At 36.4% G+C, this 23,349-nt stretch overlaps 2 protein-coding genes across 3 annotated transcripts; one reads left to right on the top strand and one right to left on the bottom strand.

Annotated features, from left to right (window-relative positions):
• Positions 1-254: 254 nt before the first annotated feature.
• LOC306866476 (insulin gene enhancer protein isl-2a-like) lies at positions 255-5,526 on the bottom strand. 2 transcript variants are annotated; one of them, XM_079411707.1, is made up of 6 exons: positions 5,443-5,526; positions 4,862-5,051; positions 3,760-4,028; positions 2,501-2,784; positions 1,567-1,734; positions 255-910 (listed from the first exon to the last, which is right to left on the bottom strand). In XM_079411707.1, the coding sequence occupies exons 1-6, from the start codon at positions 5,498-5,500 to the stop codon at positions 794-796; spliced, it is 1,086 nt and encodes a 361-aa protein (XP_079267833.1). In that variant the 5' UTR covers positions 5,501-5,526; the 3' UTR covers positions 255-793. The 2 variants fall into 2 exon arrangements, with proteins under 2 accessions (XP_079267833.1, XP_079267834.1); XM_079411708.1 differs by having other exon boundaries at positions 454-910; positions 2,501-2,772.
• Positions 5,527-10,564: 5,038 nt separating this feature from the next.
• LOC306866655 (electron transfer flavoprotein subunit alpha, mitochondrial-like) lies at positions 10,565-23,349 on the top strand. Its single transcript, XM_079411932.1, has 12 exons — positions 10,565-10,672; positions 11,408-11,557; positions 11,629-11,710; positions 11,862-11,944; positions 13,501-13,600; positions 14,434-14,544; positions 14,793-14,894; positions 16,599-16,667; positions 16,768-16,850; positions 19,725-19,790; positions 20,283-20,363; positions 22,740-23,349. The coding sequence occupies exons 1-12, from the start codon at positions 10,634-10,636 to the stop codon at positions 22,773-22,775; spliced, it is 1,002 nt and encodes a 333-aa protein (XP_079268058.1). The 5' UTR covers positions 10,565-10,633; the 3' UTR covers positions 22,776-23,349.

Here is a 23,349-nt window from a genome sequence, read left to right on the forward strand (position 1 = left end):
TATATATATATATATATATATATATATATATATATATATATATATATATATATATATATATATATATATATAAAAGCAAAATGCAATTTCCAAATTATTTTCAGAATAAATTCCGATATCAGGACACTGAAATGTCATTCACTATTTAATTCTATTTTTCTTTCCAGCCTATACCTTTGTAACTGAAGTGTCTCTTGTTTTAATATAAAAAGATATGTAACATGATATGCATGCAGGCTTTCTCAGACATAAACAGCATTTAACGTCGTTTATTTAGGTAATTTCTCAATTTTTGGTATGGACGGTTGTCCTGACAATAAATAACAATAACTTACTTTTTTAAATCGAGAAGTTTATACAATCTGTCCTCCATTCGTTACGATAAAATATTTTACAGCTCAGTTTTATACATCTTCGGAGAAATCATGCGCATTAAGACAAAAAGTAGATTTTTGTCTTATAGGCTAAGGAAAATACCACTTGTTGATAAAGCTACACAATGATGGTCTTGAATAAACACTGTTAAGACTGTTGTTTCGTAAGTGGTCCATAATCAAAACCAAAATAACTTGTTCATATTCCTCTGGACGTCCTCGATATACGGTCCAAATGCTTTATAATCAGTTTTGTAACACGTCTGGAAACCCCAAAGTCGCTTGGACAGGCTCCTCCGTTTGGCAAACTGTTTAAATCCATCTCGGTTAATCCCTTTTTTCCGTTTGAGGCGGTGAGGTGATGGGTTTTCATGCAGGGCGGGTGAGGGCATGCTGGGGCAGGAGTCTCCGGTGGGCTCTCACGTCTCCACGGGACTGGGCACCATGCTGTTGGGGGTGTCGGGTAACTGCGATGACAGAGAGGTCACATCACTACCAGACGAGTTACCCAGCGAACCCGACTCGGAAAATGACACCTATATAGAAAAGAGGGGAGAGTTGGGAATCAGTGGGCTGTTCGATTGCTGTCTGAGGCCAATATACACCTATGACCCGAATTTGATTAAATATCAGAGTTTTACATACGATTTGCAATTGACATTTACAAAAGCCTACACAACTATGCAGTACAATAACAGACATTATGGCAACAGATAACAACCAGTGTGGGCTCAACTTGTCCAAGAAACTTCCATTAGATATTTCGCGCAATCTGTTCGCAAAGATAGTATTTCCGCGCACTTACAACAAAAAAGTGATTTTTTTTTTTTTTTATCTTACGCTTGCAACATGTAGCTAAATTTTATAATAAATAATTACACTTGATTTTGTCGATGTACAGCGATAGGCCTATACGGAAAATGTTCAGACAAATTTGTAGCTAATAGTTACTGAAACACTTAAAAACAACGACTAGGACATATTTCTTCTATTAAGAAAAGAATTAGGCTACAATACAGTGCTCGCTTGATTTTAAGCAAAATATCCATTTGAAATAACTGGCAAACGTACAAAGCCAAGCCAATATAACAAAAGTTTAAAATGTAAAAAATGTTTAAATTGTATGATTGATCATTTTGATTTAAAGAAACACAGTCGGCATGATAGTCTGTTCGGGGATGGCAGTCCTCACCAGCTGTTGGAAAGCAGGCTGGTCCAGGTCACTCTGTAAGGCAAATTCGCTTAAGGCTTTCCACGGAGGCTGATAGGTTTGAACTTCTACAGGATTTCCCTGGACTGTGGTGTCATGTCTAATCGGGCTGCCTGCCACCAGAGGCGTTCCCGTGAGACCTTGAAGATTCTGCAGAAAGGTATGAGATAGGCTATCTATCACATTTCAATTTTCAAAGCTTAACACTTTGGGCGTAATTTCAAAGATCACAGATATATGTAATAATATAGTCTGATTTGTAAAATGTATATTATGAATGAATGATGCATTAATTACTAGTGCTTTAATGAAGAGATAGATAGATAGATAGATAGATAGATAGATAGATAGATAGACAGACAGACTTTTACAACTTAAGGTTCTTTATTGGCATCTAAGGTTCCATTAAGAACCTTTAACATTCATGGAACCTTTCTACTGCGCAAAAGTGTTTAGATAGATAGATAGATAGATAGATAGATAGATAGATAGATAGATAGTGGGAAAAGGTTTTTTAGATGAGTAAAATGTTCTTCACACTAAAACAATAAATAAATAAATTAAAATAAATAAATGGGCCTATTTAAAGAAGCGTTCACTGAAAGGTTCTCCGAGGAACCCAAAATGGTTCTTCTTATGTAACCTTTATTTTTAAGAGTGTAGCTAGTCTACATCGTTCACATGTCAATATAAAAAATAAACGACAGAACGAGAACTTGCCTGATACCATAGAAAAAGCCGAAAAACCTATTATGTAACATCAGGAATTTATTTGAATCTCCAAAGCAGCTTTACAGTCAGCACAATGATGAGGATTAAATTTGGGTTGATAAGGTGCTGTAACCACGACAACGAAACAAGTTTAAGTTAAACCTCCTTGATATTTTATTAGTCATTAGAGTTGCTAAATTCATACCGTTTTGTCGCTGTGTTGCTGTTGCTGGAGCTGTTTCATAAGAATGGACCTCTTCTTGTCTTTGCAGCGTTTGTTTTGAAACCACACTCGTATGACTCGTGGGCTCAGGCCGGTCATTTCCACGAGCTGCTCTTTCATTAGCGCGTCCGGCCGAGGGTTTGCGTTATAACACGTCCGGAGAGTGTGAAGCTGCTTTTCGTTTAATACTGTCCGCACACGCGTGGTCTTCTCAGACTGCTTATGAACGTGGTTCCGGTGGGGTGGCTGTCGAACTGGCACAGGTTCTGCGAATACAAGGCATATAAATCACTTTTCGGCTTAAGAGGTCATTTCATCATTTAGACACACTGCAGAAGAGCACGCTTACTTGAAGGTTAAATTGTGCATAAACACATCGGTGTGTAGCCAAGTGCGTGTCAGTCAGAACACCATAGGGCCTTTACGCACAACCTTGCTGTTTGTGCAAAATGTTCAAAAATCGACATAAATATAAAAGTATAGCATGCAATAAGTGCACCATCTTGCAGAGTAATAAGAGGGTTAAGTAGTGACACATAATCGAACACAATACTATTTGTATGGTTTAATGCTTCTTAAGCTTTAAGTAAGCCAGATATCAAAGCATTATACAGTTCAACATTTACATTGGTTATTTAGTCAAATTATCTAAAGGCAGTTTTAGTTCGAAATGTTTAGTTAAATATGACGCCTAAATAACCAATAATGTATTTAACTACAAAAACAACAACAAAAAAATATTTTCTGTGATAGCTCTGATATCTAGCAGCCAACACATAACAGACCTCTTGATTTAAAAGATCGCAATATTACAGCAATTTTAATGAACTAAAACGCTACGGCCATCATTTCAAATCCTTATGCCAATAACCGGTTTCAGATTAATTTCAGGTCATGTTAATTCAATCAAGAATATCCTCAAACAATCTCAGCCAGTTACAAGTCTGCCATCAGGGATTTTACACGAAAACAATATCATCAAACTGGCCTGCAGACACAGAACACAAGCTCGGTTCAGTCTGTTAACAGTTTCACAAGCTGATTAGCTGTAACACACAGAAATAAAGACACCCACACTGGTCGTACTTCAATAATTTTACAACGACATTATTATGTATTATAACGTTGTTGTTATTGTTGTAAACTGGCAGGATTTGAATTATTTAGCCTAATAAGTTCCCGACTATAAATATGCGCATCTTGGGCACTGTAATTATTATTATTATTAATAGTATTATTACTGCTACCTGGGATGTGCAGGGGCCTGTTGGGGTGAATGTTGCCGGGACTGATGGGGCTCCCGGCTGAGGCGCGCTCCATCAGCAGCCCGTGGTCCGCCCGGCAGAGGAGCTCCTCGTCCCGCAGAGAGAACTCATCTCCCGGGAGCAAATGCCTGCTGCACACCGAGCATCTAAAACACTCCATGTGATAGACGTTATCCCGGGCCCTCATCACCAGGTCACTGCTGCAGAAACCGATGTTACATTTGGCGCATTTGATCCCGAATAACCTGCAGTTTCCAGAAGAAACATTCTCTTATTTTAGAGTTCGTTTTCAAAATCGTTCAGCCCACCTCAGCTTGATTTTACAAGGCAGAGAAACACGGACCGTAAACGCAACGACAGGCCACTCTTTTCTTAATGCATTAGGCTATAAAATCACATATTATAATAGCCTACATGCATTTATTCTTTCATGATTATTTGTAAGCACAGTTACGCATTTATTTCTGGGCGCAAATGAATTTATAGGCCTATACATTCTAACACTGAGTGTTTGACAATTGTTTTAATACGTTATAGCCTTTACAAAATTACGTTAGTGTATTAGGCTATAGCATATTTATTAGAGCATGCAGCTGATTGCCTATAATGTGTTTTAGACGCATTATAATGCAGCAGTCCCTTACAGAAACTGTTACAACGGAATTACAAAGCAAACTTGAAAACAAAGCTGAACAAACACCGGTACTAGAAAACAAGCATGGCAAGCCTAAATCAAACATGATGGCAATATATGATCTAAATTCATGGCTACTCCATGAAATATTTACATGCAATTGGAATTTTGCTGAAAAAAATTAATTAAATTCCGCTAGATATCTTAGCTTTTTTTGTTTTGTTTACAATTATATATTATAGTATAGGCCTAATGTAATAGCTAGCTAATATATCTAATTGTAATCTACACTTTTACCTTCGCAGCAAAGGCTTTTTATTCATTAGTTCATGGTAAAATCTCTTTTGCAGTTTTCCCATATCTGTTTGGGCCATGAATCTGTGAAAACAGGGGCCTCGACGGAATTCCAAAGCTGTGAAATCACAAATATAGAGTGGCTCGTACCGTACATAATCTCTCTTGCAATAAGTCTTGCCGTCTCGGACGAAGCAAGTGCACGTCTCGTCCAGATACTGACTGCATTCTGCGCACTTCAGACAGGCTGCGTGCCACTCCAGGTCCGGGGACACTCGCAGGATGTACTGATCATGGATCTGACTTCCACAGCCTACACACATGGCGATTCCAGACTTCTCTGGATATGGAAAGCAGGGATTAGTGTCCACCGACTGTACCCCTATTCAATCCCGCAAAACACCGGCGTCGAGTAAATATATCATTATACATAAGAGCTCATGTTTCATGCATGCATGCTTGTTTTGAATGTCGCTAGACCACAAAAATGTCGATTCCTTGTTTTATTTCATTGGGCTATAATACTTCGTGTTTATGGCTGCACCAAAAACTGTGTGCAAACGAGTCGTGCTTTTTTTAATTTAGGAGAAAAATAATAAGTGTTATTAATTTGACATGTTAAATGTCATTATTGTTTGCAAAACGGTGTAGCCAAAAACTACTTTTGCATAAACGATATTCAAACTTCAGTGAGGAAAAACGTGTAGGTAAAATAAACATCCAGCACTTACTTTTTGAATGATCCCCCATATCACCCAAGAAAGAAGGATGGGGTAGAATATCCACCATACAGGAGGGTTAAGGCAGAAGGCTACAGATGAGGAAATGGAATGGGAAACTGCCTCGTCCCGAGCTGACTAATAACTTCTGGCCGAGGAGCCTGTGGGAAGAGCAACACACAGACACTGGCTCTGACGTCACCGGGGCCTGACGTCACATGCAAACCTGGACACACGCTCGCTCCCGAGAAACCAGCAGCCGGGCGAGCAGATCCGACCACGGGAAGTTGTGCTTTGAATATTGGATACCGAGGAACTGAAGATTAAACTCACACTCCTGCTTGTCCAAACATAACTGTGAGACAGTACGGAGGGCTGCAGTGAACAGGCAAGAGAAGTAGCTGAAATGCATTAAACAGGGAATATTTTAAGTTCATAAATAGTTTATAATAGGCTATATATTTTGATCCACTTCAAATGTTGACTGGTGTGTATAGCTATATATATATAGGCTATATACACACACACACACAGTCAACATTTAAAGTGGATCAAAACCTTTCATCAAAGTTGTCCTAAAACCTAACTTCAAAATGCGTTCTTGTCTTAGGACAACTTTGATTAACTTTTTTTGATCCTCTTCAAAATTAATAGGCCTACTCTCTAAAATGAGCACTTTCTCAAAACAAAGGAACACATAGGCTATGCGTCTTCGTTACTTTTCTCTATAGTTCAAGTTTATTTGTATAGCGCCTTTTACGATACAAATCGTTGCAAAGCAGCTCTACAGGAAATTAAGCTTCCACAATATATTTATATTTTGCAGAACCTTCATATATTTAACTTATGGCAAAATTTGGTAATTCTGTATGTTGTCTGAGCGTTGGCATCCTCGGTCATCTCAGATCATTTAAGGGTTGGATCCAGACGGAAGCTTCTGTCATTCCTAGTTACCACGGGATGTTAATGTTGCAGAAACAGAGAAACAAATAGAGACATAATTATCGTAGCTGCTGTTCCATCTAAGCAAAAATGATTTGTTCAACCCAAGCTAAAGAATAATAATAATGTACATTTGATCAGATATAACTGCAGTACAAGATTATAAGATGCATTATGTGAATGCTTGGCTAAAGAGATGTGTCTTTAATCTAGATTTAAACATAGAGAGTGTGTCTGAACCCCGAACGTTATCAGGAAGGCTATTCCAGAGTTTGGGAGCCAAATGTGAAAAAGCTCTACCTCCTTTAGTGGACTTTGCTATCCTAGGTACTACCAAAAGTCCAGAGTTTTGCGACCTTAGGGAGCGGGTTGGATTGTAGCGTGGTAGAAGACGAGTTAGGTACGCAGGAGCTAAACCATTTAGGGCCTTATAGACAAGTAATAATATTTTGTAAATGATACAGAACTTAATAGGTAGCCAGTGCAGAGACTGTAAAATTGGGGTAATATGATCATATTTTCTTGACCTGGTAAGAACTCTAGCCGCTGCATTTTGGACTATCTGTAGCTTGTTTATTGAAGATGCAGGACAACCACCTAGCAGTGCATTACAATAGTCCAGTCTAGAGGTCATGAATGCATGAACTAGCTTTTCTGCATCAGAAGGAGGTAGCATGTTTCGAAGCTTGGCAATGTTTCTAAGATGGAAGAATGCTGTTTTTGTAACATGGGAAATATGATTTTCAAAGGACAAGTTGCTGTCTAATATAACACCCAGATTTTTGACTTTAGAGGACGTAACAGTACATCCGTCTAGTTGTAAATTGTAATCCAAGAGATTCTGTGTAATGTTTTTTGGTCCAATAAGTAATATCTCTGTCTTATCTGAATTTAATAGGAGGAAATTATTGGTCATCCAATCTTTGACATTTTTTACACACTATCTCACTTAGTTGAGAAGTTTCATCTGGTCTTGTTGAGATATATAGTTGAGTATCATCAGCATAACAATGAAAACTAATCCCGTATTTTCTAATAATATTACCAAGGGGCAACATGTATATTGAAAATAGCAGAGGACCTAGAACAGATCCTTGTGGTACTCCATACTTTACTTGTGATAATTGAGATGACTCCCCATTTAAATTAACAAATTGGTAGCGATCGGACAGGTAGGATCTAAACCATCTTAAAGCCTGCCCTTGAATACCAGTATAGTTTTGTAATCGATCTATGAGTATGTCATGGTCTATAGTGTCGAACGCAGCACTAAGATCAAGTAAAACTAGCAATGAGATGCAGCCTTGGTCTGATGCAAGAAGCAAGTCATTTGTAATTTTAACAAGTGCAGTTTCTGTACTATGGTGAGGCCTGAAACCTGACTGAAATTCTTCATAGAGATCATTTTTTTGCAAGAAGGAGCACAATTGAGCAGACACAACTTTTTAAAATTTTTTAGACATAAACGGAAGATTTGAAATGGGTCTGTAATTTGCCAGTTCATTAGAATCTAGTTGTGTTTTCTTAATACGAGACTTAATAACCGGCAGCTTGAATGGTTTTGGGACGTGACCTAAAGATAACGATGAGTTAATAATATTGAGAAGCGGTTCTTCTACTACAGGTAACAACTCTTTCAGTAGTTTAGTGGGTACAGGATCTAATAAACATGTTGTTGGTTTAGATGCTCTGATAAGTTTATTTAGCTCTTCCTGTCCTATAGTTGTAAAGCACTGCAGTTTTTCTTTGGGTGCGATGAATGAAGCTGAAATACTAGACGCAGTAGAATCTACATTTGATATTGTGTTTCTGATGATATCTATTTTATCAGTAAAGAAATTCATAAAGTCATTACTATTAAACTGTGAGGCAATATTTAGACCAGGCGGTGTCTGTTTATTTGTTAATCTAGCCACTGTGCTAAATAAGAACCTTGGATTGTTTTGGTTATTATCTATGAGTTTGCGGATATGCTCTGCCCTGGCAGCTTTTAGAGCCTGTCTATAGCTGGACATGTTTTTCCACGCAATTCTAAAAACTTCCAAGTTAGTTTTTCTCCATTTGCACTCAAGATTACGAGTTTCTTTCTTGAGAGAATGGGTATAACTGTTGTACCATGGCACAGTACATTTTTCTCTAACCTTTTTCAGTTTGAGGGGGGCAACAGCTTCTAATGTATTAGAGAAGATAGTGCCCATGTTGCTAGTCATTTCGTCTAGTTCATGTGTATTTATTTAACGATGAGTGGGCCTGGTGATGTTTTGCTTGACTCCAAAAGAGTTTATTAGGTCAGTAAACGCATCATTTGTATTATCAACGTGAAGGTTAAAATCTCAGACAATTAGCACTTTATCAACATTAACCAATAGATCTGAGAGGAAATCTGCAAATTCTTTTAGGAAATCTGTATATGGCCCTGGCGGTCTATAGCCAGAGCAAGAGATAGGAGAGATTTATTTTGCATATATAACAGTGTAACATTAAGCAGAAGTATTTCGAATGAGTTAAACCTCCTGTATCCTGTTTTCTGAGTAACATTGAGAATATCACTATATATTGTTGCAAAACGAGTCTGACGGAGCATAGGTAAATCCATATGAATTTAAGTCCATGTGTTCTCGTGAGCCCTCTACTGGACATCACAATAACATCACACATTGTTTGATATGTCAAATATGTAATGCAGTTCATAGTTAGTTACATTTTTGCCATTCCAAGCCTTTGAAGTCTAAAAAAGAGAATAATTCCGGTAGAAAATAATTTACTAAATGTGATAAATTTAACAACATTGCAAAATTACAGCAGTGCATATTAGAAAAATAAACATTGCTTGGAGTAAGGACTGTAAGCAGTTTAATTTGACTGCGAATAAAACGCATATTATCATAATTGATCTAGCCTACATATACATTCTTCTCCTATAGCCTATTTAATCGCTTCTATTGAAATTGTCAGAAATGATTCAGAGCACAAATTTGCTTATAACAGCTAACTGGTAATAAACTCTGCAGTTATTGCAAATAATTTGTGCTTCTCGCTCAATTAGCCTAAACTTAAATCTTTTACTCTGTCCTTTTATCATATTTGTAGCCTACTTCAATATAGATAAACACTTCTTCTCCAGCATTTTTATGTGGATTAAAGTACAGCCTATTTTAAAAGCGACCATAATGAATAATTTCGTGTATTGCACCCTGAAAATGAATCGGGCAATCATGTTGAAAGTCGTGTTGTTGCAAATCCACTTACTCTCACTGAGTGACCACGTGTCGAAGCTCACCTTTGACCTCTCACCCAGCAAAGAAATACATTTCATTTAGGCTGTACCAAGAAACCATGTTGTCTCCATGAGGGGGTTGAAAAGAGACGTACAGAACACAATATAAGTGTTTTAATTTGCTTTAATCGTAGTTGAAACATTTAGTCGTGTCGGCTATTTATAATGTCAATTCAAACGAATGAGTTAAAGGCCTAAAAATGGCCAGAAGCTATTTTCTTTCTGAAAAAGCGTGTAGGCTATAATAACACATTTATGATTTTAGCATGTATATTTTTTTTATTTTATGGTTTTATCGAACAGCCTATCTTGAACGTTAAATGCTTATTTTAATTGGCTAACTACATGCAAAAAATCATAAATAATCAATCATCTTTCTCTTTTGTCTTCAACTTTTTTTTTTTCTTTTTAATGACTTAATTTTGCACGTGAATGCAAAGCAACATCTAAACAGTCTATCAAATCAGTAAATTACATAGGCTAAAATAGTAAATAAAACAACCAAAAAGCACGTTAATAAAAATCATACCCTTAAAAGAACTGAAAAAGCTCAGATTCATACCAAAATGTATTAGGCTATTTTGCTTAATAATAATAATAAAAAAAAGCCAATGCGTTTGGTCCAGCAGTGTCCTGCCTATAATATAAAATCATAAATAAAGTAATAAAAATGTTACAGTCTCCGTGTAAAAATAGAAGCTCCAAAGATGATTAAACCACACCCCCTAATTAAATATCCACCCCGACTCCGCCCACTCTACTATTAGACAGTAATATTTCGATTTCTATTAAGTTTATTGCTTATTAATTTTCTCAAACATATATTTTTGACTACGCACACATCCTGAGGAACATTACCACCTAAAAAACACATTTGAGCCGTGACTTATACGTAAGAGGGGGCGTGTCTTCTATGATCTCGCGAGAACTCGACTCGACCTCTATCCTCTGTTACAAAAGCGGTGACAGTGTGCTGCTGCAATCATGCTCAAAGCAGTAAACAAGACACATCTCAGGCAGTTGGTAAGACAAATCCGTCGAAACGATGCATTAACCACTGCGCACTTTCTTTTAAAGCTGTTACTCGTTCGACAGAAATATACTTGAATAAATAGCTTAGCATGCTGGCTAACTCGCTCATTCAGTTCAGCAGAAGTTGTGCAATATGTTACTAAATTCCTTTCCATATAATCTTGTTTTATTGTTGACGTGATCATTAAAACGCAATGTCAAATATTTGGTTACCTTGCTAACCTATTTTTCATGGTTATACAGTATGTTAGCTAGGCGTCTAAACGTTAAGTTTCATATTCTCACAGCTTTTAATAGCTCTAAAGAGAAATGTTGACCTTTTGAACAATATTTAATGAATATAACATTGTTCATAACACTTTTAGGCACTGGTATGTGATCAGTTCATAAACAGCTGGCTAACTATCTGTCAAGGTTATGCAATATGTAAACAGTGCATTATGAAACCTCTTCACTGTCCTTAAGTAACTGTTTGACCTACAATGCATTTAAAATGTGACCTACATTGCATTTGATATGTTAATATATTAGGTCAGACCCTAAGTAGGATCTGATCTCTATGTCTCAGATTTCTAATGACCTCTGTGGGCTACAGAACAATGTATGGCTGCACTGCATTAAATAGTCTCCTCATATCATTTATTTGGGTGAAAGGGCCTGCCAGATATTTATATCTTGCTGTATCAGATTCGGTAGTTAACCAAACCTGTTTTTTTATCTTTCCAGTCTGGTCTGATTCAGAGGTTTCAGAGTACTCTGGTTGTTGCCGAGCACAATAATGAGACGCTGACCCCCATCACCCTGAACACCATCACTGCTGCTGCGAAACTCGGCAGTGATGTGTCCTGTTTGGTTGCTGGAACAAATTGTGCAAAGGTATTATCTGTTCATGCACATTGTTTTATGTGTAGCAATTTAAAAGGGTATGATTATGGGTTTTTGGACAGGTTGCCGAGCAGTTGTCCAAAGTTCAAGGGGTGAAGAAAGTTCTGGTAGCCCAGCATGAAGCCTACAAAGGTTTATTGCCAGGTAAACCCAACTTGATTTGGTTTTGTTCATACATTTGGAAAGTATTTGATTGTTGTACTGTTCTTTATGGAAGATTTATACAAGTAACTTTGCATAAAGCGTCTGACAGGTGAGGTATTGAGTGATTTAAATGAAAAGCTTTCTTTCACAGAGGAGCTGACACCTCTCATCTTGGCAACCCAGAAACAGTTCGGTTTCACACACATCTGTGCGGGAGCGTCTGCTTTCGGAAAGGTAAGTTCTAGACAGAGGTTGAGAAAGTTGGGCTGACGGGCTTTATCATTTACTGTGGTTACATTTGAATTGTATGTTTTTAATGAAATGCGGCATCTATATGAGATTACGTGTACTGAGCAAGTATGTACAATATTAAAGGAATGAGTTAATCAGATGGAACAAATGGGCCTAAAATGGTCAGAATAAAATAGCAGGCTAAATGTATAATTATTATTTCTAATGCTTTTATTCAACAGTCTATCTTGAATGTTAAAACAATACTGTAGTCATGTTATTATTGCAGTGACAAACTTTTATCAGACCGAACAAAATGACAAGTTTTTATTAGATGGAACAAAAGTGATGTATGTTTTTCCTTGATCTTTTTTATTTGATGACAAAGTTTGGACAATTAAAATTGTAAAAAATGTGCCTCATCCTTTTTTGTTTGATTTCATACTTTTATGTATTTTGTTTTTTTTATTGTAAACTTATCAAATTTTTATGAATTTAACATTACATTTTTGCCTTGAACTTTTTGATGACAAACATTTATTATATTGAACAGAAGTTTTTGATAGCTTTATTTGATGATAATCTTTGTATAAATTGCAAAAAATTCAAACATAATAATAATATATTTAATTGTTATCAGATCAAGCTAATTTTACACCTTTTTGTTTTTGCCTTGTTGGTATTTTTTATTTGATCATGAATTTTTATCAGATCAAACTACATTTGTGTTTACATTTTTGCCTTAATTTTTTTTATTTGATGACATCATAATTGACAATCTGATAAAATAACTTTTATCAGATTGTACAAAATTGCCAAATATTTCGCCTTTTTTGTTCCGGTTTTATTTTTGCTGATGAATATTGTTCAGATCAAAATGCAAACCTTTTTTTTTTTTTTTTTTTTTTTTTTTAGTTGCTCTCATTCAGAAGTTATTTGATTATTTCCCAAAGCGCAAAAGCACAAATGGGAAATGGATTAGAAACTCTCATACTGCCGAGCCCCTATCAAGCTTCTTACTTTTGGAACGGTGGGAGAAGTCCGTCCTCAATAAGTGCGGCTCTGTTATATGCACGGTTATTTGTCATTCCACAGCCAAACTGTCAGGCAGCAGATCTAATGGTATTTAAATTGAATTGTAATACATTAAACCGTATCTTATGTCGCCTAACCCCAGACCAAAGAGATGTATTAGTCTCAATTTCCTCACTGGCTAAACGTATTTTATTTGATGGATTCTTAAGTGGTGGATTTGGTTTCATTATGTCACTATATAAAACACTTGAATTACCACTATGCAATATTTTTCACCTCCAGACATAACTTAGAGCTCTTTTTCAGACTCAACGATATTTATTCCGTCTGCGATGCAGGATGGCCAAAGTTTTCAGACATGCGGTGAAACTGGCTTTTGATCAATGTCTGCCGAAATAATGCTATTTCCAAACAAATCAAATTTGACCACATCTGCAGATAAGAATGGACATGTTTTAATGGCTCGAACTTATCCTTTGGATACATCCGTTTGTCTTTAAGGGTGTGTGTGTCTTTATTTGTAGAATCTCCTTCCAAGAGTGGCTGCCAAGTTGGATGTGGCTCCCATTTCAGATATAATTGAGATCAAATCTCCAGACACCTTTGTGAGGACCATTTACGCCGGTAAACATGCGCAAGTAGCACTTCTCAATGAACCGCTTGCTTTAAATTTGTTTGCTTTCAAATAACCTTCCTAATTTGTTCCATATTCTTCTCGTTGTTCAGCACACAGTTTGTGATTTAGGAGTCTGGCCTTCGTGCACAGAGACGCACAATGACTCACGCTGACTTGAAACAAATCGTATATTTTCATTTTTAAATCTAAGGGGGACCCTGGAGCCTTTTTGTCCCACTTTGCATGTATTAATTTTCTGTTCACCGTTTCTCATCCATTAAATCTACTGCCATAAATACTTCCTAATTACTCTATCCACTTTATCTTTGGCAAGCCCAAAGCGCTTGTGTAGAAAAATATTATTCATGAGACTTTTATTTAAATGTTATTTTAAATCTGATATAAACGTTTTTCATGCGAAACATCAAATGAAAAGTGGTGGTTTGCCACTTGTGCTGATCATTTATGTTCATGGTTTTCAACCAGGGGGATCCACAAAGGTTCTGAGCATATGATTTATAATAGTTTCTTAAATTATCTTAAGTATTTGAATGGACATTTTATGATGATATGTTTTTCATTGTGCAGTGTAGTAATATGCATTAATGACCTTAATACAATCTATTACGAAGTGAGAATCTAAGCTCCTTTTAACAAAAAATAGTGGGAGAGTCCAACATTAAAAACTTATTTTAAATATCTTATATTTGTATTTGTTTTTTTCCTTTTATATTTTTAATTTAATTTTGTTCTCTATTGTTTTATATTTTGTTATACTATATATTTCGCTATTAACAATATCATTTTAAACACTTCATTTCCCTTTTTTTTTCGTTCACAGGAAATGCCCTCAGCACAGTCAAGTGCAATGAAAGCATCAAGGTCTTTACCGTTAGAGGCACTTCCTTTGAACCTGCGGCCGTGGATGGGGGCGGCGCATCTTCAGAGCAAGGTACTGAATTGTTTGATAAAGTTAAACACTGTTGTTTGTTCATGCTTTGCTTTAAGGCCATGCTGACTTTGATACCACACACAAAGGTTTATAGTATTTAGTCTTGTATATAATCTTCCACTCTGCTGCAAGGTTTTGATGGGCTAGTTTGTTTAAACATTGGCTTTAAAGGGATCGTAAAGGGCATTTTGGAACAACTCTGCCTGTTTATTTGGACGTCTCCTCACGAGATGTTGTTGCTTTTGCAGTTTCTCCGTCTGCCCCTGTTGGAGTTTCTGAGTGGCTAGAACAAACTCTGACCAAGAGTGACCGTCCAGAACTCACCAGTGCTAAAGTCGTGGTGTCTGGAGGTAAGAACCTCGCACTAGAACCACAATCATCCATTGGATATTACATGAAAGTGTCCTTATATTAACTAATGCACGTTATAGAATTCATAGTTAACTCAGTGTTTCAGCTATAATGAAACACATGCTAGAATAATATAACACGATAACCTGTTCACCTATCTATATCACTTCACTAAACCATTTTTTAAGCAGAAGAATCACTAATATCTACTTTTTAGTAAGGTATCTCTATATTTTTACTGGCCTGAGCTACTTTTAATGTTACTATACAATGATTTTATTCAGAAATAACTGAACAAAAATATAGGAGCCTGAGAAAAATGCTAATTTTAGAAGAAAATTTCAGATGGCACTTGGAGGCTTTTGCATCTGAACTCTTATTTTTTATATATATTTTTTTTATGCAACTGTTATCATAATGTTGTATGAAGTTTCCATGTATATTGTATTACATTTTATTTTTACCATGAATATAACTTATGACATACAGACAAATGAACTGCATTTATAAATTTAGAAAATCTAGCAGTAGATTACCATGTCATTAATTTTCTTTTAAAAATAAATTTTAATGAAATTTCATTTTTCTAATTGTATTTTTTGTATTATGATATTTTATTCTAAACAAGTTTTTTTTATAAAAGCAATAAGGCACAAACTCTTATTTATTGCTTAAAGAAAAATAATAGTGCTGTCAAACGATTAATCGCATACAAAATAAAGGTTTTTGTTTACATAATAAATATACACAGTACACACACATTATGTATATATAGATACTCACATACAGCATATATTTTGGAAATATATACATGCATAAACATTTATATTCATTATATTATATTTAATATATAAACCATTTTCTTAAATGTATACATGCATGAGTTTGTATTTACATGTACATAATAAATATGCACAGCACACACGCATATTTTGTAAACAAAAACCTTTATTTTGGATGCGATTAATCGTTTGACAGCACTAAAAAATAACGATTGCAATTAAAACTACGTCATCTTTGTGTTTACATTATAAATACTTTATAAAATCTTGTGTAATATAACTTGTTTGTTTGCTGGTTTTTATCGTATTTGTTTTACTTGTATTTTTTGCTATGAAAATAGCCTAAGATGCTGACATGGCATTAAATAAAAATATACTACTACTACATTCACTGTTATAATAACTATTATTTTTTCTATTTTATTATTTTTTTAAATTAAGTTTTTAAAAAAAAATTGTATTGTATATTGTATTATTACTAATCTGTGTCTTTTTGCCACGTATATAGCTTTTGAGGCTGGTATGACTAAATAAATAAAGGAATTTTAAATATAGATATCATGTAATTTGCTTTTTGCATGTACTTTATTGTATTTTATTATAAACAAATGTATTAATTTATAAAAGCAATGAAGCACAAACTCTCATTTTATTGCTTAATCATAGAAAAATAACATGAATCAATTACAATAAACTGAAACTGCTTTCCACAGGGACTACATCATCTTTGTGTTTACGTTCATTGTTTGTTTGAACTGTAGCTCATGATGTTGGGTATTCCCTAGAAATTACCAGCCTTTTTTTTTTTTTTTTTGCTCAGAAAATCAATGGTAAACCGAGACCGTATTGATCCTACTGGAGTCATAACCTTGTCAGTAATTTCATATTTTATGCCCATCTGCCGTCTTTCTGTCATAACAGGGAGGGGCTTGAAGAACGGCGAGAACTTCAAACTGCTCTACGACCTCGCCGACAAAATGAACGCAGCCGGTATGATGTTTGTTTTCTTGATTTTTACTCTAGGTTTAATCTTTAGTGTTTTTAATCGAGCTATATGAATTTAAAATGAAACCACCAAATGTTCTTGTAGTCGGTGCCTCCAGAGCCGCAGTTGATGCTGGTTATGTTCCCAACGACATGCAGGTTGGACAGACTGGAAAGATTGTGGCTCCTGTAAGTATCGCTGTCCAAAACAAGTTGTCTGATTTCTCAGTGTGTCCTACAGTCCATCATATGCACTAATTGCCTCTACAGAGATAAAAAATAAAATCTCTCAAAGTTATAAAACCACCAGGTTTTTAGGTTTGCTAAACCATCTCCACTTTGAATACAACAACATCTAATTGTTGTTTCTGTTTGAGTTCAGAAAGATGGATCCATGTTGCCCTTTAAAAAGGTTAATTTTCCATTATCCGCTGCGAGTGGGACCTCCCTGCTGTCATTATCCACACATTAGCGTAGCTTTGAGGCGTTGTGATGTAGTTAATGGCACATTCCAGCTTCTAAATGATTTACCAGAGCCATTAGTGGAACCGTGCACCGCACAGGTCCGCCCTGAGCTCAAACCGGGCAAATCAGCCCCAAACCCAATTCTCTAAATGTTTTGACAAGCTTGTCAAGCACAACGCGACCGTTGTGCATTAGTATTCACCCTGAACAAGTCCCGAATGAGTTCTGCTGGCGAAGAGTCCAGTGAAATGAACTCGAGTCAAGATGGATGAGTGTTGTTTTGGGTCAATTGAATGTGCCTTTTGTGGTTAATCATAGTCTTTTATCCCTCAGGGAGATGTTTTGATGACTGTATGTACATGATTTGGAGGGGTTTTTTTCCCCAATTTTTTTGTGTAAAATGCACAATTAAAGATGTGCACCATGTTGTTGCAAATACAACTATTTAAGTATGACATGGAGTAGCTTTGACTGTACACTCAAAAAAAAAACAAATGGTGCTATGTAGCACTAAAAGTGGTTCTTGGCTCGTGATCATAGGGGAACTCCTTTTGGTGCTATATAGCACCATATCTTTAAAGGTGCTATACAGCGCCTTTGTCAAATGGTGCTATGAAGAACCATAAGAGGTGCCATATTGAATTGTATTTCTTCAACATAAATGGTGCTAAACAGCACCAACAGTGTTTTTTTTTGGCTCTTAAAGGGGCTTAACAGGTTCTTTGTACGGCAGTGGTGCTATATAGTCCCTCACAGTCATGCCAAAGAACTGCTGAAGCACCAAGATTTGGTGCTATACAGCACCAAAAGTGGTTCCATTATGATTACGAGCCAAAGAACCACCTTTAGTGATAAATAGCACCATTTTTTTTAGAGTGTAGTGTAATTATAATTGTGTGTATGTGTGTATAACTTTTCAACCCTATTGTCCAATATATTGTAAGAAAAAATTATTTTCGTTGATAAAGTTTTTGGTAATATAAATGTTTATTAGTTAAAAAAACAACAACATCTGGTCCCAAACAAGCTAGTCCTTACCAGGGTTATTATAGTGGAAAAAAACCAACAAAAAAACAACAATTTGACTAAAACTTGAAGTAAAATTAAAAAAATTTTTTTAACAATGTTAACAAAAAATGTATATACTTTTTTATTAATATGTTTTGTTTTTATTCAAAGTTTTAAACCAGTATATACATTTCAGTTTGCTCTTGTAATATTTAGTTTAGCTTGTAATATTTATTGTGCCATTCAACTTTTACTGAAGGTTAAGAACCAGTTTTCACAGACAATTTATTGAAAAAATAAATAAAAGAAAGCTGTATGGTAGGAAGGTTTCCAGGCATTCAGGCCCATTTTGTGCCCTATTCATGTAAAGTGGCAATTTTCATAATCTTTTCATAAGATTTTTCTGTTTCTTGTGTATTGAAACATTCAGCAAAAAATACATTAGTGCAGGAGTTGATTTGATTGAGAAGTTAGACTGATATTTTTGGTTAATACTATTTTTCCTTGCCTGTGCAGCCTTTGTTACATCAGCGGAAAAAGTGTTTTAGAGGTGAAGAAATTACATTTTGATGGACAAAAAAGAAGAATTGAATTTATGAAGTAGATGGGGAGGTGGAGGATGTCAAAGATTATATCGGTTTTTAGACGCTTGGCAACAGTTATCTGATAACTACAAGAAATCTTCAGCACACTTTTATCCACCACCCACTACAACCTCCTCCATCCTGTAGATATTGAGACTCCATCACTTCAGCCCATCTGAAACACCAGCCCTGCCCTCCTTCCTCTCCCACTGGCTTTTAGAGCTCCGGCCGGCCGCGTGTTCGCAAATTGAAGCGGTGGCCCCCGGGAGAGAGCCGCAGCCGCATTAAACTGCACTGAAATATTCATGGAGCAGTGCATTAAGCTGAGAGCCACTGATGTACCACTCCCTCGGGACAAGGGTGGAGGCGAGGGGGGGCTCCCTGCCACATCCCCCAAGTGCTCCTCTTTTGAGTAATTGTGAGGATGTTGTGGCCTGTACTCCGGGACGGGAGGTCAGCAGAACGCTTCCGTACCAACGCTGAGAGCCTGCCCGGTTTAGCTCAATTTACATCTTTAAACGTCCTTCCTTATTGTATCAATAGCAACCTGTACTGTGGCTAAATTGTCGCTTGTTGAGGCTTTTCAGTCATATTTCTGTTTAATATGCAAGCTGGAGTCTAGCTCATGATTTAACTTTAAGCACCAGGCTTGTTGCAGTTCATTTTAAGTGCTGCTAATTGAAACATGCCACACTATATTGTTGCCAGAGGCATTAGCCAATCGGGCTTTTGCATAACGTGATTCTGAAAGCATATTAAATGAGCTTCCTGTCACAAGTGATTCATAACTGGCTACTTTTGCACGTGAAGAGAGAATGTTATATGTATGTAATATATTTAGATAAATGAGAGAAATAATTGATTTGCTTTACGGTTTATCTGTTATTAATGTTCTCAGTGTGAGAACATTGTTCTCAATATCCTTTGATTTAAATGAATATGATACATGATTATTGGCCAGGATTAATATATAGATCATTTAAATACTTTTTTGATTACTACACAGGAGCTGTACATCGCGGTTGGCATCTCTGGAGCGATCCAACATCTTGCTGGAATGAAGGATAGCAAGGTACAGTTAGCAATACATGTCAAAATACACACCACACACTGTAGTACACTAAGAAGATATAATTTTTGTTATAATATCTGCAATCAAAGGCAACCCTGCCCATGACCAGCGGTGTCTCCAAGAGTTTCCAGAATATGCCAAGTTAACTCACTCTTAAGTGTGACGCTGTGTTGGAATGGAGGAGCCTTTTACCTGCATCCATAATTCATCTGCATTTTCCATTCCGCATCTCTGGAATAGAGTTTCTGGTAGCACTGCTTTATCTGTCAGAGCCCATCACAACCACCTTCCTCCATATGTAGCGTATAGGAGCATCATGTTGATGAGATGTTTACAAGAATAATGTGTTAGCATTTTTTGTTACTACTGCACGTGTTCTGGGAATTGACTTTTGGGAATTATGGAGACTGTAGCCCATCAGCGCTCAACTCATAGAGGCTTTCTATTCAATACAGCCCACTATGCTAAATAATTAATTTAATTGTTTTACAGACCATCGTGGCCATCAACAAGGACCCAGAAGCCCCCATTTTCCAGGTGGCTGACTATGGCCTAGTGGCAGATCTGTTTAAGGTAAGACTCCTATTTGTATCTGTGACCTAGCAATTAGCTATATATATATACACTTGGATTTTCACCAGCTAAAACATGGTTTTAAGTCCAAGTGTTCTAATAATTATATTAGAGAGCACTTGATATTTTGAGCATTTTATATTTTATTGATCAGCCTATAATCATTTAGAATGAGTTGATATAATTTATATATTTGTTATTGTAACATCTGATGTTTTAGAATTAAAATTTTCATGCAAGTTTTTTATTTTGTTATCTTGTAATATAATTCATATTTAGGCGTTATGAATATAATTAATATACCAAGTTTTTTTTTGTTTGATCTGCCTATAATCATTTAGAATAATAGTTTACATAATTTTATTATAATGATTGTTTTTTTATTATTTGTTATTGTAACATCTGATGTTTTAAAATTCTGTTTAGTTACATGAAATGTCTTGTTAACAGCCTTTGTAATATTTAGTTGAAGAATTTATTTAAATGAATTGATTAAATGCAAGTATTTAACATAAATCTCCTCATGAAGATAAAAATGCCATGAAAATCAACTCCAAAGAGAAAATACTAACCCTCTTTTTTTTTTTTTTTTTTTGTTAAAACAAATGTTTTTTTTGTTTGTTTTGGACAATAATCAATAAAACATCATCAATAAAAGTGTCAAAAAAAAAAAAAGGCCCAATTCCTCAGGACAGGGATGAGAAGGCTTTTGCCTTTTTAAGCTCCAACTAAGGCTAAAGTAAACGTAACAAGAAAGATACAATCTTCTTCCTCTAAAACACAGATCTCATTTACACAAAACATCCTCGTCAGGTCATCAGAGACATTTTAATCCAGTGCCTCAGACAATCAGCAGTACCGCTCAAGTTTATTATTAATAGCGTTGTAAATTTCAAATGACCTGGTATTAATTTCTTCAACCAAACCCCATCTACAACCAAAACCAGAGCGACTCAAAAAAGCTGTCCCATATTTCCCTTTTAAATTTTGCAGGGAGCATTATTCCACCTAATGGAGAGTGTGCAACTTCTGAATTATTGAGTTGCTGAATTAATCAGTGGCGACTCGTGGCTCCAACCAGAAGCCTTATACACAACTTCTCCTTCTTTCGGAGCAGAAAAGTAATTGATAGTCGGCACAAGTGTGCGGGTGTAGTTTTTCACCTTTATTTTCTGTCTCCTCTCACCAGAGCTTTACACGCCCGGCTGCGCGCCATAGTTCAAGGTGGCACACGCGCTCATGGTGCCAGAGGGCTGCCACACACACCACGTCCATCTGTTGTTGGTGTTTACCTTGTGTAACGCTAGCATCGTTTATTTCCCTGTGTTTGCCCTGTCGCTCATCTTTTATTCAGGCAGTGCGTGCTAGACACAGGTGTGCAGGTAAACTGTGTAAAAGTGATTGCCGATGAGCAGGGGCAGCTCTCAGATCAGCTTACACATGATCACTCCTCAGATAACTGATTAAAATGTATGGGCTTTCTCCTCCTTCCTTAAATGGAAATGTGAGCCGGGGACATATTGGGGTGATGATATGGTTTTTCAGGGCGCTCTGGAATACCTCACCTCGGTTTTGGATGAGAAACTCGACGTATAGGAAAAGTTCAGGATGTTCTCAAATGATACCATTGAGCCTAGGGTGCTTAAACGATGGAGAAAAGTTTGACGGATACAAATGCTTTAAGGGACCCTGTTTACACTTGGTTTTGGTAAATCGGATCACAAGCAGATGAGGGAGACACGCATTCCCATTTACACCTGGTGTTTTGTCCACTTTTGACCAATGTCCTGATTTCTTTGAAGGGAGAGTCTATGGACGGGTACATATATATATGCAAAATAAGCTTGCGCAATTTATATGGGAATGCAGAATGAGACAACAGAAAATGAAACCGAGCAGCAGCTTTCATTTGTTCTGATAGGCCCAAGACTACACCAAACACTGTGGGTTGGTTAGAATCAGGACTGCTAAGAGAATATTGTGCTTTTGACTTTTTTTGCCTTAATAGTAAACCTACAATTTCAGTCACAAGTAATCCGGTCGAATGCGTTTTAGGGCCTGTTTACACCTGGTCACTTCATGCATTTTCTTTAATCGGATTGCTGTTGATCGTGAAAAGACCAGGTGTAAATGCCCTTTAAAATGCTTTCGAGACAGATCATCCGATCACTCAAACCACTTCAGGAGGTGGTCTGGGACGCATTCCAGATGAAACTGGAGAAGTGTAAATGCATATGGTTGATGAAACCACATTTGACACTTCGCAAAATGTTAAAATGCTAAATGTGTCAAAAACGCATCTTAATACCAGGTGTAAACAGGGCCAGGGTGTTGAAAGATTTGGGCCAGTTTATGTATCAATGTATCCATTTGTAGGTTGTACCGGAGTTGACCGAAGCCTTGAAAAAGTGATACTCCTCAGGAAGATGGTACTCACCTGGAGAACTTCACTAGGAACCTGCCTTAAGAAGCTCCGAGCCAACGCTCCATTGATGCTCACTTCCTGAATGTGATTTTTCTCCAGAACACACATATTTACTTAAATGTAAACATTAAACCATTTCTTTTAATAAAAGAATTAAGTGACATATGGCCGGTGGTTTTGTTTTTCAAAGCTAATTTAGGGTTGTCCAAGTCTGCTCCTGGATACCTACTGTCCTGCTGAGTTCAGCTCCAACCCTAATTAAACACACCTGAGCCAGCTAATAAGGATGTTCAGGATTACTAGAAACATCCAGGCTGATGTGTCGGAGCTAAATTATGCAGGACATTGGCCCTCCAGAAGCAGGATTGGATATCCCTGCTGTATACTGACTTCAGTGGAGTAGAGCTCATTTATACAGCAGTTGTAGATGGCTGTCTTATGGTGGTCTTGACATACTTCCACAAATAGATGACAATAACTTGTTGTTTGTTATATTTTAATAATGTAGCCGTCTGTCCCTGAATGTTCACTGAAGTGATCCAATAAACACTACTTCTTGTG

This window comes from Barbus barbus, assembly GCF_936440315.1.
Source record: "Barbus barbus genome assembly, chromosome: 48".
NCBI lineage: Eukaryota > Metazoa > Chordata > Actinopteri > Cypriniformes > Cyprinidae > Barbus > Barbus barbus.

What these genes read in the sequence shown, in the direction of transcription:
- LOC306866476 (XM_079411707.1), bottom strand. Translation starts at nt 5,500, where the DNA reads ATGGTGGATATTCTACCCCATCCTTCTTTCTTGGGTGATATGGGGGAT. An exon ending in TATGGGGGATCATTCAAAAA is followed by an intron (nt 5,052 to 5,442) that starts GTAAGTGCTGGA and finishes TTCCATATCCAG; the next exon opens with AGAAGTCTGGAATCGCCATG. An exon ending in CCTGCACATCCCAGGTAGCA is followed by an intron (nt 2,785 to 3,759) that starts GTAATAATACTA and finishes TTGTATTCGCAG; the next exon opens with AACCTGTGCCAGTTCGACAG.
- LOC306866655 (XM_079411932.1), top strand. Translation starts at nt 10,634, where the DNA reads ATGCTCAAAGCAGTAAACAAGACACATCTCAGGCAGTTG. An exon ending in CGACAAAATGAACGCAGCCG is followed by an intron (nt 16,668 to 16,767) that starts GTATGATGTTTG and finishes ATGTTCTTGTAG; the next exon opens with TCGGTGCCTCCAGAGCCGCA. An exon ending in TAGTGGCAGATCTGTTTAAG is followed by an intron (nt 20,364 to 22,739) that starts GTAAGACTCCTA and finishes ATCCATTTGTAG; the next exon opens with GTTGTACCGGAGTTGACCGA.